This window comes from Eriocheir sinensis, chromosome 16 (assembly GCF_024679095.1).
Source record: "Eriocheir sinensis breed Jianghai 21 chromosome 16, ASM2467909v1, whole genome shotgun sequence".
NCBI lineage: Eukaryota > Metazoa > Arthropoda > Malacostraca > Decapoda > Varunidae > Eriocheir > Eriocheir sinensis.
The window spans coordinates 16,652,329-16,670,395 of NC_066524.1; the positions used below are offsets into that span (position 1 = coordinate 16,652,329).

General features: G+C 43.3%; 1 protein-coding gene across 4 annotated transcripts; it reads left to right on the forward strand.

Moving 5' to 3' along the window:
* The first annotated feature begins 318 nt into the window (after positions 1 to 318).
* Positions 319 to 17,040, forward strand: LOC126999443 (RISC-loading complex subunit tarbp2-like). Of its 4 annotated transcripts, none has more exons than XM_050862030.1 (10): positions 319 to 482; positions 1,403 to 1,598; positions 1,957 to 2,113; positions 2,717 to 2,852; positions 3,031 to 3,094; positions 3,263 to 3,380; positions 4,809 to 4,927; positions 9,859 to 9,999; positions 11,026 to 11,137; positions 12,879 to 17,040. In XM_050862030.1, the coding sequence occupies exons 2-10, from the start codon at positions 1,542 to 1,544 to the stop codon at positions 13,013 to 13,015; spliced, it is 1,041 nt and encodes a 346-aa protein (XP_050717987.1). In that variant the 5' UTR covers positions 319 to 482; positions 1,403 to 1,541; the 3' UTR covers positions 13,016 to 17,040. The 4 variants fall into 4 exon arrangements, with proteins under 4 accessions (XP_050717987.1, XP_050717989.1, XP_050717988.1 ...); XM_050862032.1 differs by having other exon boundaries at positions 9,859 to 9,939; XM_050862031.1 differs by having other exon boundaries at positions 1,403 to 1,586.
* Positions 17,041 to 18,067: the final 1,027 nt, after the last annotated feature.

Genomic DNA, 18,067 nt, shown 5'->3' on the forward strand with positions numbered 1-18,067 from the left:
CACTGGTCAAAGTAGTCAACCAATCATCATGTGGGAGAGAAGGAAAACGTATTTCTTAAAATTTCGCGGGTCAGCCTTTGCAACGGCACATAGCATACCCCTGTCCATTCCCACGTGTATGGATCTGTGAGCGTCATATCACCTGGATAGTTAATTAGAGGTAAGGCAGTACTAGTTTGTTACCTGGGAAGTGTGCAAATGAGGTGTGACATATGGAAGCGTGTCATAAAAGATGTTATCCGCCTTATTTTGCCTGTTATTAAACCTCATATCACCAACTAATCTACCTTTACCCTACACTTATACAACTTTACCTGCTCTATCTGTCCACTTGCACCTTATTTTAGTGTGTATTCATCCTTTTTAACGTGCATTTCCATGGATGGGTGCGGGCAGGAGGCAGGGGGCTGCGCGAGGGGCTGCGCACTGAGGCAGGAGCACACAAGTGGCGGCGGCGAACTACAACACAGCTCAAGGAGGAGGTGATAGCACACTAACCACACCCCTTGCACCCCACACCCCTACCCCAGCAGGTGCAGGAAGCCACGGCGGAGGGCTGGAGGGCACAGGGGTGGCGGCGAGGGCGGCACAGGGGCGGCAAACAGGGTACAGGAGAGCGGCGTGGAGGATCAATGGCTTCCGTCCCATCAGCTGAGTTGCCGGCCCCTGCACGCCCCGCCGCCGCCCCTGCCGCAGCCCGCCGCCCCGAGCCCCGCCGCCCCGAGCCCTGCCGTGACGTGCTGCCCCTGGCCCCCCTGCCGTGCCCCGGGGTGCCTGGGCTGCCCGTGGCCCTGTGGGGGGTGGGCATGGGCATGGCAGGCGTGCCCAATGATGACGAAATGATGGAATTTTAAAAGTTAAGGGAGTTGGTGCCTTCAAGGACGCCCCCGCTCTGAAGGCTGGGGGTGTGGAGGCAAGAATTGCTTTTTGGGGAGTTAATATCTGCTGGTGTTGACTTGCCCTCTCGTCCAGCACATGTGATGTTCTTCCTGTGTGATGGATTTTGAAGTTGTTCCTGCACAACATTATGAAATGTGGAGGGACAGGGGGGGTCAAGGGGGCAGAAGACCCCCTGTAGTTAAGAATATATTTGATTTTTACTGTGGTGAAGTGTGAGTTTTGGCTGCAGCAGGACTCTGACCCCCCATTAGGTTACACATATATAACTTAGCGATCCTAAGGGGGAGGGAGGGGGTCCAACTTCCCCCCTCAGGCAAGAGTGAACACTCCTGTAGGATTCTAGCCGTGGTGTTTAAGAACATGGGCTTTAATCATCACATTACTTTGCCTGCATATATTGTCTCTATTTGAGACTTCCAGTCTAGTTGTAATTACATATTGTACCTGACTCCCTAGAGCTTGTTTATTGAGGAGTCTGAATGGTCTTGTCTGTCCTGTGCAGGATCTGTGGGCTGGAGTGAAGTATAGTATGTTCCCCCCTCTCTTGTGAGGACCTCCCACGGTGACACGCGCCATTGTTTCCACAACCACCACCACAACAACTGCACAGCTCCACCATCATCCACCGAGCCACCACCATCATGTACCACCAGCCACCCCCCAATGTTGACACAGCATCCATCGAGGTGGGTGAATCGGTGTGAGTGAATTCCTCTTTTAGTACATGCAGCCATAGGGGATAGAACCATAATGACAGCCAGGGAATAAACAACTATGAAAAAAAAATCAAAGACCAATCCAAAGAGTTAAACTGTATTTTATCACAATAAAGAAACTCATCTTTCATTTTCCAATATAACCACTCTGTCATTATTCGTTCTTTCCTCTCTGGTTGTAGCCGTAATTATAGCCTTGGAATAAAATGAAAAATGAAGAAAAATGACATAACAAGAATAAAGAAAATAAGCTAACCAGTACTTTAATTACAAAGAAACTCCGCTATCACTCTCCCATGTTACCAGTCTGTCGTTATGTTTTTTTCTTCCCCCGGCTCAGGGCATCCCGGGAGCCCTGCCATCCAAGACGCCTGTGTCGCTGCTGCAAGAGCTATGCATGAGGCGAGGCATTTCCCCCAAGTATGACCTGCTGCAGATAGAAGGGGCTGTGCATGAGCCAACCTTCGTGTACAGGGTCACTGTAGGAGAATTCGCAGGTGTGTGTCTGTTATTTGCAGTGGTATAAGGAGACAAACCTGGGCTTCAAGAAAAAAAATAAAAGTTAAACCCAGTTGCAACATGCTTCCAGTAAAAAATTAAAGTTGCCAAAACAAGCACCAGATTAAGGGCTAGAGGTCATTTGATACTCTTGATGGGCTAAATTGTTTCAGTTATGTTCTTTACTCCACATATTTAAAAGTTGATGGTGTTTGCAAGCATAATTCATTTTTCTTATTTTAAATATAATTACAGTATTGTAATTTCTAAATAGTGATCTCTAGTCTAGCTGTTTAGAAGCACACCATTAGATTCATATTGTTACACTTGTAAGTAAGCAGGAGTATTTACATGTTTTGAAAGTGTTCTGATGACAGCTTTCCATGGTTTGAGTTTTTAAGCAGTCTAGTCCCAGGATTTGTAATTTTGTATGCCATTCTGCACAACTTTCTCCTAAGTGTTTTAGTCTACCAACTCTACCCTTAATCACTGCCTTCACCCCTCCTCTCCTCTCCTCACCCACTCCATCCTTCCTCTCCACATGCTTAAACTACCCCAGTCTCAACCTATCAGAATATCACTTCAACGGCCTCTCCTTTCAGCTAATGGGTCTGGCCAGAGCAAGAAGAAGGCCAAGCATGCAGCAGCCAAGGCCGTGCTGGACATTATTATCCAGGGCGGGGCGGCCGGAACAGGAGGCCCCTCAGCTGGCGGGGCACCCGGAGCTGCACCTGAACTGTGAGGGCTAGATCTGTTGTTATCTAATCTGATTGGATCTGTTGCTTCATTGACTATTCTTGCTATTATTGCTGTCTTACTCCACACATGATAATATTACTACTTTCTTAGTGATGTGACGTAGTGGATATTTTTGAAAGGTATTGTTTTCTAAGTGTATGGTTTGTTTCTTTTCCAGCTCCACACAGATTGTTTCCCCCTACGATGATGGTATCCCAGGAAATCCAGTTGGGTCCCTGCAGGTGGGTTTCTTAACATGTTTTTTTCTATGTATGTGTTTTTATGTGAGTGTTAATTCATGTATGTTTTTATCGACTTTTGCTCACCTTCAGAAAGTTTGATCAATTTACCTGTTAATTTGAGACCTTTGTGAACCACTGGCCTATCATGTTCATTCCTCTCCACTTTAGGAGCTGTGCATGGCGCGGCGTTGGCCCCCCCCAACCTACGAGCTCACTTCCGAGGAGGGCTTCCCCCACGAGAGAACCTTCTCCATCGCCTGCACCATTGGCAACACCAGAGAGATAGGTGCGTTCCTCAGGCCATGACAGGGGAAGGGGTAGGGAAGGGTCAGCCTCTTCCTAGGTATTTGCTGCTTTTCTAATCGCACCAGAGAGATAGGTACAGAGAGGAAGGGGTATGAAGGGGCAGCCTCTGCATTAGTATCGTCTGCCTTCCTGATTACATGAGAGAGAGAGGTGCATGCTTCAGGTCGTAATGTTGAAGGGAAGCTGGATGAAGGGGTCAGTCTCTGCTTAACCCGGTGGCAGCGATGGGCCAAAGTTGCTCCTTTACCGTGTAGCAGCGACGGGCCAAATTTTTGCAATGATATAAACCCCAAAAAATAGATGATGCATGAACTGATCACAAATGCATTGATATATATTATGAAATGGTTTGTGTGAGTGATGATTTTTTCTCATTTTTCTCGCTTAGAGGAGCCTTTAAGAAACATCATCCCTGCAGCTACCAGGTTAATCCTTTAGACTGTTCTCGTTAAAGGTTTCAACTGAGCATGCAGAGAACTATGTGAAAGAAATCAACACTTCATAAGAAACAAAATATTAACACCGACTACTGATTAACTTCCCGCCCGCCCCCCCCCCCCAAAAAAATAGCAAATTATATATCATTCTTCTTTGACAACCTCTATTTAACTTCTTTTAAGAATTATGATCCCCACAGCTACTGGGTTAAGTATTTACCCCATCTGCTTTGCTAATTTTGTGATCTCAAGTAAAAAAAAACAAAAAACACCTGATTGCCCTTCTCATCTCTCTGCCTTTATTCTTCCTCTCCTCACCCTACTCCCATCACCCTCTCCTCACCCTACTCCCATCATCCTCTCCTCACCCCACTACCTCCCTTACTTGTCTCACCCCACTACCTCCCCTCTTCCTCACCCCACTACCTCCCCTCTTCCTCACCCCACTCCCTTCACCCTTCCTCTCCTCATCCCAGTGCTATTATGTGCATTGTCCAACATGACCATACTTGATGCACCATTGGGGTGACCATGAAGGAAATGCTAGATTCTGCTGGACAGTATGAACACACACACACAGAGATGGGACCACACGAGCGTAAAGCCCAGGCCCTGTAAAACTACAACTAGGTAAATACACACACACACACTGCTAATTTTGGGGTAAAGCATTATGTGCATTGTCTAGCTGCAGCATGACCATATTTGATGCTTTGTTGGGGTTATTCATGAAGGCAATGTTAGATGCAGCCAGACAGTACAAACACACACATACACGTCTTCAAGAATGATAACAACCAGTCGAGTACCAAATCCTATAAAGCTTGCATACCTACGTGAGCTACCTAGACGGATGAGAGAAAATCACATGGCACTTTGAGGAACCAGGGCTGCAGATGTAACTTATTAGGGGTGGACAGTGCCGTTGGGGTACATTTTAACAGCTCACTAAACAGCGTCCCCATCCACAGGCACTGGCAAGAGCAAGAAGCTGGCCAAGCGGCAGGCGGCGTTCAAGATGAGTCAGCGGTTGAAGGACCAGCCGGTAGAGCAGCCGCCCGTCACCGTGCTGACAGACGACGATGAGGAGGTGAGTTGACGGGTGCTTGGGAACGCCTCCTCCTCCTCCTCCTTCTCCTCATTTTTCTCCTCTGCCGTGGCTTAACCTCCTTCCTGCCAGCCTGTCTGTTCGTAGAGTTAGGAGTGCCGGGACGGAAGATTGGAGACTACTGTTGTGGCTGCCCCCTCGAGGGATGTAACAGTACAGAGACAGGGCGTGATAGATAGATAGATGGAGTGATAATTGATATACGGAAATGGAATGCGTTTCTAATTTTATCATCATCTGCACCGTACCCCTTCTAGCCTATGGTAGGGAAACGGATTCGTCGCACATTTATTTAATTACCTACTGAGAGAATTGGATAGCCTCGATTTAACTCGTAAGAGGTCAGTGATGAGTTACCTCCTATACCCGCTTACCTCAGCCGTTTTTTTCTCCCGTATAATTCAAAATTAACCCAAAAATAGAAAAAATAGCATACCATACCATATATAAGTGTTCCGCTGAGGCTTCAAACTTTTGAGCCATGCTACATCCTATTTTTGTCACATTTTCCGTTCATTTTATAGCACTTTGATAATCTTGAAGTATATGTGTATGATGGATGCTTATTCATAAAGAAAGACCCATGCTTTCGTACATAAATCATTCCATTTGTGAAATTACAGGACTTTTATCACAAAATTATTGGTTATTGTTTCTCTCAAAATGGAAGTATCCCATATCTTCATCTTGCCCCTTCTTTACACAAGCATGACCCTGCCTGTACGCATGCCCGCCACTGTGACTCAGAGGCTGGTGATGTGGCAAGTAGCACTGAGTGGATCATGAGGGGGTGGGGATGGCGCCTTACCCATGTGTCGAATGGCAGGAAACTGGACTGATTTATGCTAGACATTTCCAGGAACATAGTGTGACTAGAGGGAATTTTAAACCTGTAAGGAGCAATAAAGTGATGAACGTATATACACCCGTTTGACCACAGATGGTAAATGTGGGCTTCATGTTTTTATACGTGGTTGACCTCTTATGAGTCGAGGAAAAGCAGCTTCGTGAATATCCAGATTGGTAATGTCGCCATGAAGGACTAAATTACATTCTTTGGAGTTGTGTTGCCGGGTTTCCATGGCAGGAGGTTTTGCCACAGTTGTTGGTTTTAGCTCTGGTTTTCTTTATGCATTCCTCCAGTAGCCGTCTTGAGTCTTTGGGTGTTTGGACTGCACTGGGTTGTGGTGAAACATTTCCTTTATCTTATGCGAAGTGTTTAAGGTGCACCTAATCTGCTTGCTATATTTGAAGCTTCTGATCCTTCCCATTGCTTGCTTGTCATGTTGGGCTTCTGTGATGTGTTAGGGTGTGGCGAGTAGCACATTAGTTGTTACGTACAGAGCTCATCAGTGTAGTGTGAGGAGTGTGGCTTTAGGTAATGCATGGTCCTGCTCCTGCATCACCAGCTAGTTGTTGCCTCCAGGAATATCCTCCAACGCTTGGCAGTTGACTGAGAAATGATGACATGAAAATGTTTGAAGAGAGAAAATTGTAGGAAGTAAGTGACAGGTATTTCAGAAGTTTGTTTATACCTGTTTCCTTGCAGATTCATAACCATGAGACCCAAAGGGAGGAAAACGAGTCCCTGAATGAGTCACCCTCGGGTTATGTTAGCTTAGCGAGTGACTGCCGCGACGGATTGGAAAAGTTGAACTTGGAAGACTGATTTAGTGGCTGAGCTGTAGTTGTATTTTTGTGAGTGAACTAATAAATCAGTGGCCCTGAAAGAAGTGTGCATAATAATATTATGTTGATGATCCAGATAATAATAATAATAGTACTAATAACATAAATGATGGTAATTTTGCACATGTGTTATGTAATGAGGGCATACCTTATGCTGTGGCTGTGTCAGGGTGTGAAGGTGCTTGCTGAAGAAAGGCACATTTTTTGTCCTGGCTGGTAGCCAACAGAGGAATATCAGTACTCACATGGAGCATTGTCACTTCATGGCTTGGTCAATGTTAGACTGCCATTACCTTGAACTCATCAGTTGTACCTGAAAGACTATCCTAAAGGATGCACAACATAGTCCCCACATGGCCACTTAACTCTCTCTGTCCTGCCGTGTCTGTGTCACGATTGAAGCCGAGTCGTGTGTTGTGCTCACTGTTTCCCTAGCCGTGTCTTCCTGGCTCTTCCCGTCTCCCTGTACAAGGTGCATGATGCTCCTCACTGTAGGTTTGCTCTTTGAAATTAGTTTTATTTGAGGATAAGTAAGTCTTATTGATACTTATTGTCATTAGTCTTATTTATTTTAGTTCTTAGATTGTGTGACTGACAGATACTGCCATCAAGGTGTTATATAAAAATTGTTACACACCGTACTGAATGTTTGTTGTTAGGGGATGTGATCTTTGTTGGAGAGGGTTTTCTTATGAATGCCAAGCTGAGCGAGAACAAGATACCAGTGGTTACCCGGATAGCTGACACTGAACATGTAGGAAGTTCATGTTTCAATTTTGCTGTTAATATTTTTTTTATAATAATAGACTGGACGTGAGGCATGTTCATATCAGGGTCTGCACAGGCTTGTATTGGCTTAGTAAAGAACTGGTGCTGTTGTAGTGAAATATACTTACTTTAACGAGAAATAATTGTTTGAGGAAAGATTTGCTTGCGAAAAATGGATCGCAGCTCATATTAACACCACTTAGAAGTATTGTTGGCTGTTGATATGCTTGAGTTATTTATGTGAGGGTCATGACAATCAAGCGCTCTCTTAATTTCTACCCCCAAGCAGTTAAAGTTTTGAGGCTGCAGACCACAATCTAGGCGTCATCAGCCGTACTTAATGTTAAATGCCGTGTGTGGGTGTGTGCAAGTGTGTGTGTGTGCGCGTTAGAAGACTACAAGAGGGTGTTTGACTATGGAGGCTTGGATAATGAGAACACATATCATAGCAATCTTACCATGACTTGTGTTGTTCCTAAGGGCATAGCTTCCCTCACTGGACTCGGTCTTGGAAATGGTGCAGTGATGAAGTCCTGTATGTGTTTTAGCAGACCAGTCCCTAACTTAATATTTTATTCAGCTCATTCCCACTGCATGTATTCATGATTGCCGTGCTACATCCATGTCTCTGATGCATATGACAAGTTTAGTGCTATGTCGTAAATGCCTCCTTACTCCTATGCTCACATTTTCCATTAATCCTCAGTGTACCTATTACCTGTTTCTCATTCACTGCTCTTTCCCTTACCTCTCCCTCCATACTGCCAGATTTACATAAAACCGTCCCAAAGTACACAAGTTCAGTCACTTCCTCCAAGCTCTCCCCCTGACAAGACGCCAAAACTTCCTGTTCTTGAGGACGGACACCTTGGCATATTTGTATCACCACACCTTCCTGCCATCCACTCCCTAACATACCTGTGGGAGACTAATATTGCATGCCGTTCCTTACCTCCTCAGGCCCTCTCCTCCGTGCTCCTTGCAGCAATTCTCACAACCCATTTTCATCACTTTGTCTACTTAGCAAATGAAGTTTATATTATTACCTCATTCTGGAGATACATTACATTTCAACAAAGATTTGTAATTAATTTGACGAATTTATTATTGATGAGCTGACATTTGCTTCGATACATACAGTGAATCTAGTTTTGACTCAAACTTTGTTTTGTGGTGGACTTTCAAAATTATGATAGTTTTTTTGGCAAGGTCTTTGTGTTTTGTGTTACAAGTGTAGTTTAAAACTAGTTTGGAAAGCTTTAGAGCACTATTTTGTTTTTACAAAAACTTTTTTTCTAGTATACTAACTAGACATTACAAAGAGTTATGTATTTCAAGTAAGAAGAAATTCTGTATATACAATTAAAATAAATCATGTGTTTTGTAATGATATGCAATAATTTTATGGTAATCCTGTTCATGCACTCACTATGAGCCTTGGAACTGTTTTCAAATTGAGGATTAACAGCTTGTTCAAAGGAGTCAGAAGCAGGAAAAAAAAAGTTTTTCGCCACAAACTGCCGTACACTGTCCTCTGCTTCTCTGTTCCTTAAAAAAGAATTACTTGTACATAAAACACTTGTAGTTTTATAAATGACACACTCAATTCATTTTCCATAAAAAAATCTTTCCTGGAGTATAAGTTTATGGCAATGATTTATTTGTAGTGGCACTTTGGGCAGCGGTGACTGAGTGATTCTGGCATCTGCTGTTGCTTTTCATTTGTACTCCATTTCTTAGTTTTATTTTTACATATTTTTTCATTATTAAGTGGTGTAAACATGAATACATTGGGATTTACTGCATGCATAGTCTGTTTTGAAGTATATTGAGTTCCTTAGTAATTAACATGTAGTCACGGTAGACTTTCCAGTAATTGCTACCTTTCCAAGTCCACTGCAAGAGACTTCTGGTTTATTTGCTTATTGGTATCCTGTGTGTAATAGTAGAACTTATTACAAATTTCCATTGACATGTCTCTTTACTCTTGATTATTTGACATTTCCAGGCTTCCTAAGAATTTTAAACAGCATAGCTTAAATTTTCATAATGTGATACAAAATATTGCCAAGAACAAAGGTTTGGTCAAAGATTGTCCGATCAGGGTACTCGGCACTTGCCTGTTTCCTTGGGGGTTGTATGAGGGACGTGTCACCCGAGTGTACTATACTTGGTGAGCCCTGATACTCATGACTTTCTGAGCTGCACCACTGAGCCATTTTGTGCTGGAATTGTTCAGTGATGGTTCAAGGTATATGAGAGACGTGTCACCTGAGTGTACTATACTTGGCGAGCCCTGATACTCATAACTTTTTGTGCTGGAATTGTTCAGTGGTGGTTCAAGGCACAGGTGTTGCACTAGATGGAATCCCTGCGTTAATGAAAGTAAAGCCAGCACCTTGAAACACGGCACTAAAATACTGTCTCCTCTTTGCCATGCCTCTGCTGCCCTCCAGATAGCTCAGAAGTTAGCCGCGAGATACTCTGGACTGAAGGACTCGAAAGTGTTGTCCCTGACCACCAGTGACTCGCGGAAGGTGAGTCACTTCCACAAGAACCTAAAGCAGGCACCCGGGAAGAAACTGCAGGAACTCCAGGTGAGAGAGAGAGAGAGAGAGAGAGAGAGAATGTAGTTAGGGTATCTTAGGCTCCCTCCCATTTTCATTATTTTATGATTGTCCTTTTCCATCATTCTAAGGTTCTCTGTTCTCGATAAACTGGATGTTATTCCCAGACAGAGTAAATGGGTAAAATATTATTTAGCAATAGCTGAAGATTGCAAGTAACAGGTTAGCCAAAGGAGTTTTGCTGGCATGTATTATGTAAAAATTTATTAATAAACTAATTAGGAAAGGATTGTGCATTGAGAAGTGTTGATGAAGATGTCAAGAGGTACAGACAGGTAGACAGCAGGTGATTTCCAAGCAGGCAAAGAATATATCTGTGTGCGTGTGTTTGTTGGAAGGGGCCAGGCATTCTCGCCGCAGGAAGGGCACATGTAGTAGTCGGACACAAGGCCAGAACAGGATAGTGTGCATCTTGAATTGCAAGACGCAGTTTGACTGTGCTCCTAGAAAGTTTCATGACAGGAACCCTGAAGCTGCTGTTATAAATGTTCCATTCACATAAAAGTTCACATAAATGCTCATATAAATGTTCTGGCAGTTGTGTGGCTGCTGGAGAAGCAGCAAAGGCTTGTAACAAATGCATAGTGGTCAAAATATTGATTGCAGGTTTATAGGAATTCACAAAAGTCAAGAAGTGAAGGGACAAGTTTCCCAGGAGCTTTAAGGTAATTAATCATTAAGAGCAACTTTAGATTATTTGCTGCATCCCGACTTGTTTAGCTGCAGATTATGGGGGAAAAAAAAAAAAATCCCCTTCCTTGAGATTCATTCAAATTATCATCACAGTTCCCATTTGAACAAGAGATGGATTGACACAATAATTTTAGCATGGGTTTCTGAAGACCTGAATTCATCAGCTATACTTTGTTCAGAGTGCTTGAAGTTTTTGCCTATTGAAATCAGTCACATAGAATGATACAGATGATTTGTAACTGTGCCCATAATATATGCACACAATAACTTTCCTCCCTCTAATTGGATCATTTTGTTCCCCAGACGATATCCTTGAGCTCTTTGTCCCTCAATTTTGTCCAAATGCTCCAAGACATTGCTCAGGAAGCCAACTTTGTTGTCACATACGTGGACATTGAGGAACTCTCAGTCTCAGGTAAGATAAAGTTTTTCATGTATTTTTTCCTCATCAAAAACTTGTGTGTGTGTGTAATGCTATTTTTTTAAAGAATGGGTCATAATATATTGTTGCAGTATATTATATAGTTTGCTGTAAGAGTAATTATAATTATCTTTACACCCTCTAATATGATACCTGTTTAAGTCGGGGGGTGAAGTGACTGCGCTCATAGTAACTTTAATAACTTTAGTTCCTTGCCATGAGGGCTTAACTATGTTTGCACTGTCTTATGCCCACCAGAGTACTTAACTTTCTTACTGGTATTGGTTCTTATCCATAATCCTGATGCTATCTTCCCTTTTAAACTTTACATTCAAAGGATAATATACTATTTTTAATTTTTAAATTTATTTCCATACCTGAAAGTGCAGTTTTGGTTTGATAAAGAATAAATAAGAACAAGGCAGGAAATAGGTATGCAGAATCCTCAAGCAAGTCTTTAATCTCAAAATGTTCCCAACTGAGTGCCGGAAATGTAAGTCAGGGCAACAAACCAACTGAGTCACTGAGGAGTCACTGAGCCGGTAACCTTCTAGCTCGCATTGGTTTGCCTTCCTGGCACTCAGTCGTGTACATTTTGAGATGGGGGTAGGAACTTGGCTGCCACAACACCCTACACTAAGCAGGATTAGTAAAAATAAGTACAGTAGGATTTTGCTCATAACGGCATTCAAATGGGAAAAACTGGTGAAAGTCCCGGGGTGACTGCAATTTCCATACACGCGTCTCTTTATACAAATGCTGTCCATGATTTGCTTAAGCACCACTGTGCTCTCTGAAAGGGTCTAGAGACAACTCAAGAGCAGGTGGAGTTTCAGGTTTTCAGTGCATTGGAATGTTAATAAATAAATAAATAGCGTTAGTGGATTAGCGTTAGCGGACCAGCAAACCTGGAAAATTAGCGGGTGCCCAGCTCCGATAAGCACTCGCTTTTTTTTGTTTCAGCTCGCTGGAACTTCCATAGTTTTGTTCTTTTAATATTGTCACTTTCAAAATGGGCACACTTTTCCAATTCTTTGGTATGTAACATGCAATGATAAGGAAAAAAGTGGGCAGTTAGAATTGCTACTGCTGATTGGTGCTGTGACAGGTGAGCGCACGGCCTCCAAAATGTACTTAAGAGGCCAAGGTGCCACTTTGCAGGAGTTTAATTTTCTTGTCATTTGACCACCTACTCTTTTCCTCATCAGTACATTTTACATACCAAAAAAATTTAAAACATGTACCAATTTCAAAACTGACTGAAAATTAAGTGTAAGCAAAACTGGGAGTTACAGCCAGTTGAAAATAAATGTGTATTTATACACTTATTTTCCTTCCATTGTCTTAATGTGTAGTCTTACTGTAATTAATTCATGCTTATAATATGCGGCAATCATGGACACAATGGTAGGCTCAGTTTTCCTAAATATTATCTGGTAATATGCTGGTATGGGTTAACAGTATAACATTCCAGAGCAATGAAAACCTAAAAATACACCAACTCTTGAGATGCCATCAACTGAAAGACCCAGACCAGTATCTTCCAGAGGCCACAACACTACCCTCTTGCAAAGTGTTATTGAAAACTAAAAATTTAAACATTATCTATTTTATCTTCCTGTAATTGTCAAAAAACTATCATCGTAGAAGTCACTATAGGCAAGATCCTGCTGTAGTAAGTTTGGATCAAGATTTACTAAACAGGGTTATGACTTGATAATGGTCTGTGTTGCAGGTCAGCACCAGTGTCTAGTGCAGCTGTCCACTCTGCCGGTGGCCGTGTGTTACGGCACCGGCGCCACCGTCAAGGAGGCGCAGTCAGCTGCCGCCTACAATGCCCTGGAGTACCTGGTGATAATGACCAACAAGTAGCTCATCTGGCAGACCCCTGGTGGGCGTGGCCCCTGCTGGGGGAGCCCGAACGCTGCCTCCAAGCAGAGGCTCAGCGGGCAAGGCAGGTCTCGGGGCGGGGTCAACGGAGTCCTCGGGAACTGACGGGGAGTAAACGACAGAGCTTTACTTTTAGGCGCTGAGGAGTCTACGTAGTGTTCTACAGATTCTCCGAGGATGAGGCAAGCTTTTGGCAGTACGAGGCCACTAATCAGCTAGTGTTTTTAAACTTACATCGCAAGTGTTTGAGGTTCGACAAAGATATTCTTGAGACACGTAATCTTGGTGTGGCGTGTTGTTTGTCAGGTAGTAAGAATTGTGTGGAATTCTTACATATCTGAAAACTCATGAATAATAAATAAATAAAAGTCAGGTTAAAAAACCCATGCAATATGTAAGTTGCAGACCAAAAAAATGAAAAATCTAAATCGTTCATTGAATGATAAAAAAAAGCCACCGAGTGGCAACAAAAAACAGTCAACTTGAGCCAGAGACGGTGTCTGTGGTACCTGTGGCCAGCTGGCAACGGTGATGCTGTTCAACAAAGCTCCTGGCGGCCCTCGCAGCCTTTGTACCACTGGAGGCAAGCACATGTCAGTACAGCTTGCAGGATCAAACTAATTATTACAAAATCCTGAAGATCTGTCTCTAGAATAAGTTCCAGCTGTAGTCAGGTAGATGCAGGCAGATGACAAACCATGACATTTCAGGGACTGAAGTCCTTGCATTTTCAGAACTCTTTGTATTGGCCTGCGGAGTATTTGCTGCACAGTGTCACAAGTGTCATCTTGGCCCCAGAGACACCCTGGCTCAAGTTTCCTCTCGTTGTGTGCATCTACTATACTTTGCATAGAACTAGTGAAAGTGTTACGGCAGAGCAGACGCTGGTTCACTTGGCCTCCGTGTTGCAGGTCACGGCGATGGTGCCAAGGCGGTCAAACTAGTACCTGAGGCTCTTCACTCCCCACAGTACAATGTAACTGTAGTAGTCTGTTCCTTCATCCTCACTCAAAGGTAAAAACAAAAGACAAATTATGGTGTGCATTATCACCAGACTCTGCACCACGTTTGCAAAGATGGGGTAAAAGTGAACCAGTGTGTGGCCTCCTCACCTTGAATGTACTGTAGTCTTGGCCGAGTGTAGGTCTCAGCGCGGGAGTACGTTGCCAGGGTTGAGAGCGGCAGCAAGAGCGGGGGCAGGGCTCCTGTACTTCTGTAGGGCAGCGATTGGCATGCCTACTGTAGAGTAGCAACTAGTAAATAATTTTGACTTGAAACTTCAATATAGTCTTCACAGTGCTGGCTAGCCTCTTCAACCCTTGCAAATTACTCAAGCGCTGCAACTTAAATAATGCTTTATCCAGTAAGCTGTTACGTACATAATTATTATCCAATGGGCATTCATTAATTAAATGCAAAGTATAGGTACTGGATGATAGCTGGCTACTGAGAGCTGAGCAGCCGGAGTGCCGGGAGTGGCAGGCCGGCCACTCCGCCGCCTCTGAGGAGTGTGCGTGAGTGGAGCGGAGACTTACCGAAACTTGTCGCAGGTTTTTGATATGAATGGATCAGTGGTAGCTTTTATAGATTGTAATACTAATAGCTTTGTTAATGAGTTATCAGAGGAATTGACTTTTTATGAAGTCCCTGATTCAGGGTGAATGTTCCCCTCTGGCAACACAAGAGCGAGAGTGAGTGACAGTGCCGCGCAGGTGGCCGATGCCCTACATACTACCGACTTGTTGACTTAAGACAGTTGCTTTGTTACAGCAGTCTTGCTGACCCACCGCCACGCAGGGCTCAGGGAGGGCACGTCATCGCTGTGCACAATGTCACTAAGGGAAGGCGACACCAAAAAACTTGCTCATTTTCAATAAATCTAAATATAAAAGAAATATGAGGTGTATATTTACAATTGAAATTGATAGATACTGCACCATTTTTCCTTTTATAAAGAACTAAGATTTATAGGGAACTCCCACATTTACACAGAAAACACATTGTTTGGATGGAAGTTCAAAATAGCAAGTAAAATTTAGTCTCCACACATTAATAGCTGTGGTGCACCATGAGCAAAGGGGACAGGGATGTGTGACCTCAGTGGTTAGGAAAACGTGAATTAAACTGGTTTTGCAAGTTATTACAAGTCTATTACTACAAAGATTGGAAAGAAGTTCGAGCAATCTTTAGTACTGCCAAGGAGTTGATGAAGATTGTTATAACTAACAGGTTGGGGGCCAATCCACAAAGCTGAACAAAACTTTGGAGAGTAGAAAGTATCCCTCGGGTCGCCTTCCTCTACAGCCACGTGGCCTCCCTGCCCCTGCCTGGCCCTGATACTGCCCCGCTACATCAGTGTAATGCACTCAACTTGTTAGTACCTGCCCACTGTGAGGTCGTGTTAACGTCACCCTGTGGTGTGCCAGTATGTACCCTCAGCTCATCTTGTGTGATCTCCACCGGAACTTAATAAATGACTGCGTCTTACATTTGTCAACAAAGTACAGTACCAGATCATTTTAGGTCATGGGCCAGAGTTGCCCAAACAGGAGCGCTGAGGCTGTTTCTGACGTACAGTCTGACCGTTGGTTTTGTTTGAAAGCCCAGAATTCAACTTGTCAGAAGTGTTTGAATTTTAAGTTAGGTTTAATTTAATTAAACTAAAGGAAGCAATACACCTACAATGAACCATCCTGGTCTACTGGTCATAGGGAACAGTATAATGTGGTGTGCTCCAAATAAGGTAAAGAAACTATATTGCTATCTATCTGTTCCCTGATGTTAGTTTCCCTTGAGGGGTTGGCCAGTGGAAGAGTTTACAACTTTCCCTTCTCTGGCACTCCCTCTCAGCACACTCCACCCCTTGCCTGGCACCTCCCTCTCCAGCACTTGTCCCACTCCACCCCATTCACTGGTGGTCTGCTGACACCCCCCTTGAGTCTGCATTCATATACTCTTCACAAAGTCATTCTCATTGCCTTCATTATCTCATCTTTTTCCACCTCTGTGTGGATACACAAGCACTACATTAATTTTCACTGCCATCCTGGTTATGGATTCAAAATGTTGTTTCCACACTTCCTTCCTCTTCTCATCCCCATCACTTCCCTTTTCCTTGCATATCTTCCTTCTCCCCATTTCTCTTCTTCCCACAAGTTAGTTTCCCAGATATTTTGTGGACACCTTCCTCACAAAATCCTCTACTAGCCTCTACTTTCCCTAACCAGTATTTTCACTTTGTTTAATATAACTGTCATGATAAATTTATTTGTCATTCATATGAATAACAGGCACTGAGGTGGTGCATCAGGCAAGTTGTATATTTAGATCTGATGGAGAACACACAGTAAAATTTCATCTCCTTGGTCCTTGGCATGTGTGTGTGTGTGTGTGTTGGTGTGGAAAAGTAACTCAAACAGGCAGACAACAAGCGGTGTATTACCCCAAACCCTTATTTACAGTGTCATGTTGCATGCTAGTATGGAAAATTACTATTACATCTAATGTGAGTGAAATTATGTGAGATGTTGATGTGAGAGTGACGAGGTCTTGGTGTGGGAGGCCCCGGAAGTGTCATATGTTTCACGCGACAACACCGAGACAAGTCCTGGCGTGTTGCCAGTCAAGGTGTTGCAGTGGACACGTGTCTGCTCATAGTCTTGTTAGTTATAACTTTTGAGGGACGCACAGGTACATACCAGGTGGAGGAGTGGATGGTTGGCTCAGAGCTGCAAAGGGCCCTGACGGTTCAGCCCGGAAAGTTGTCTGGCAGGAGGTCCGCCTTCGGCTGTACCTGTGGTGAAGAAAAATGTTGGTTTTGCCCAAATTGAAGAAGACAGTCAGTTGTGTTCCACACAAAATACAAAACTTAGTCCAAATTGGTTGGGCACAAAGAATGGTGTAACATTTTGTTTTCCATCATAATTTCCCTCTAGTGAATAGTTGGACTGTATCTCTGTGTCCATCCAATAACCTCTATTTATGTTCAGAGTAAAAATTTGAAAGGATGAGTCTGATTTCTTTAACCTATCATCATTAACAACTTGGGGGCACAGGGACTGGAAGTTATGCAAGGGAACTTCTGGTAGTGACAGGAGTTTTCTAAAATGTGTGGGAACAAATTTAATGGCAGGCAATCTTAAAACTCCTTTCTGCATAGGTATTCTAAGTCTACATGATGAATGCATTGGAAACTGCTGGTGGTGTACAGGATGGTGGAGTGGGAAAGAACTGTGAAGCAAAACGGCAGAAAACTTGAGACTGAGAACATGCCAGGGAGAGTGACTTGTAGGAGACCTGGATGCAAATTTTGGTGTTAGGTGAACAAATTAAACAAATGGTGAAATGTATGTTGAGTTTGCAAGTTCAATAGACATGAAGAACTTGAATGAAACTGACGAGCGCAAGGAGCAAGTCTACAACTGGTTATATATGCTAGTGAATGAGAAAACTGGCTCTTAATTCCTAGCAAACCTGACAAAGCAATATATATAAATCAACAACGGAAGAGCACACATGGTTGGATGATAAGGCATTACTGAAGAGGCTTGTATGTATTTACTGCATATGGTGACTCTGTTTCTGTTAAGAGTCAAGTTAGGCACATAACACCTCACCTCACCTCTTCAGTTTCACATGTTGCTTCACTCTTATCAAAATACAATGCCCTGACACTACCATGTTATATTGAACACTTACCTCATTATTGTGTTCTTGAGGAAGTTCTGCGTAATGTTCGTATAAATCTGTACCACAAACGCACATATACACATAAGAATAAGAGTACTAAGGATTTCAGAGGCTGTGCGGCCTCGTTTTTTGGGAATAATATCGTAACGAACAATCGTATCGGTACGAGATTTTGCGACAGTGTATTTCACACACTGCCTTAATTTTTAAGGGTATCGCCAACCGCCACAAGTAGAGAATAAAGGCACTTGTCCCTATACCAAGAGGGTAAAGTCATCAGTGTCAGGCAAAGATACGAACACAACTACCAGAGGCTCCGCCCACCTTGTTCCTCTTCCCTCCATC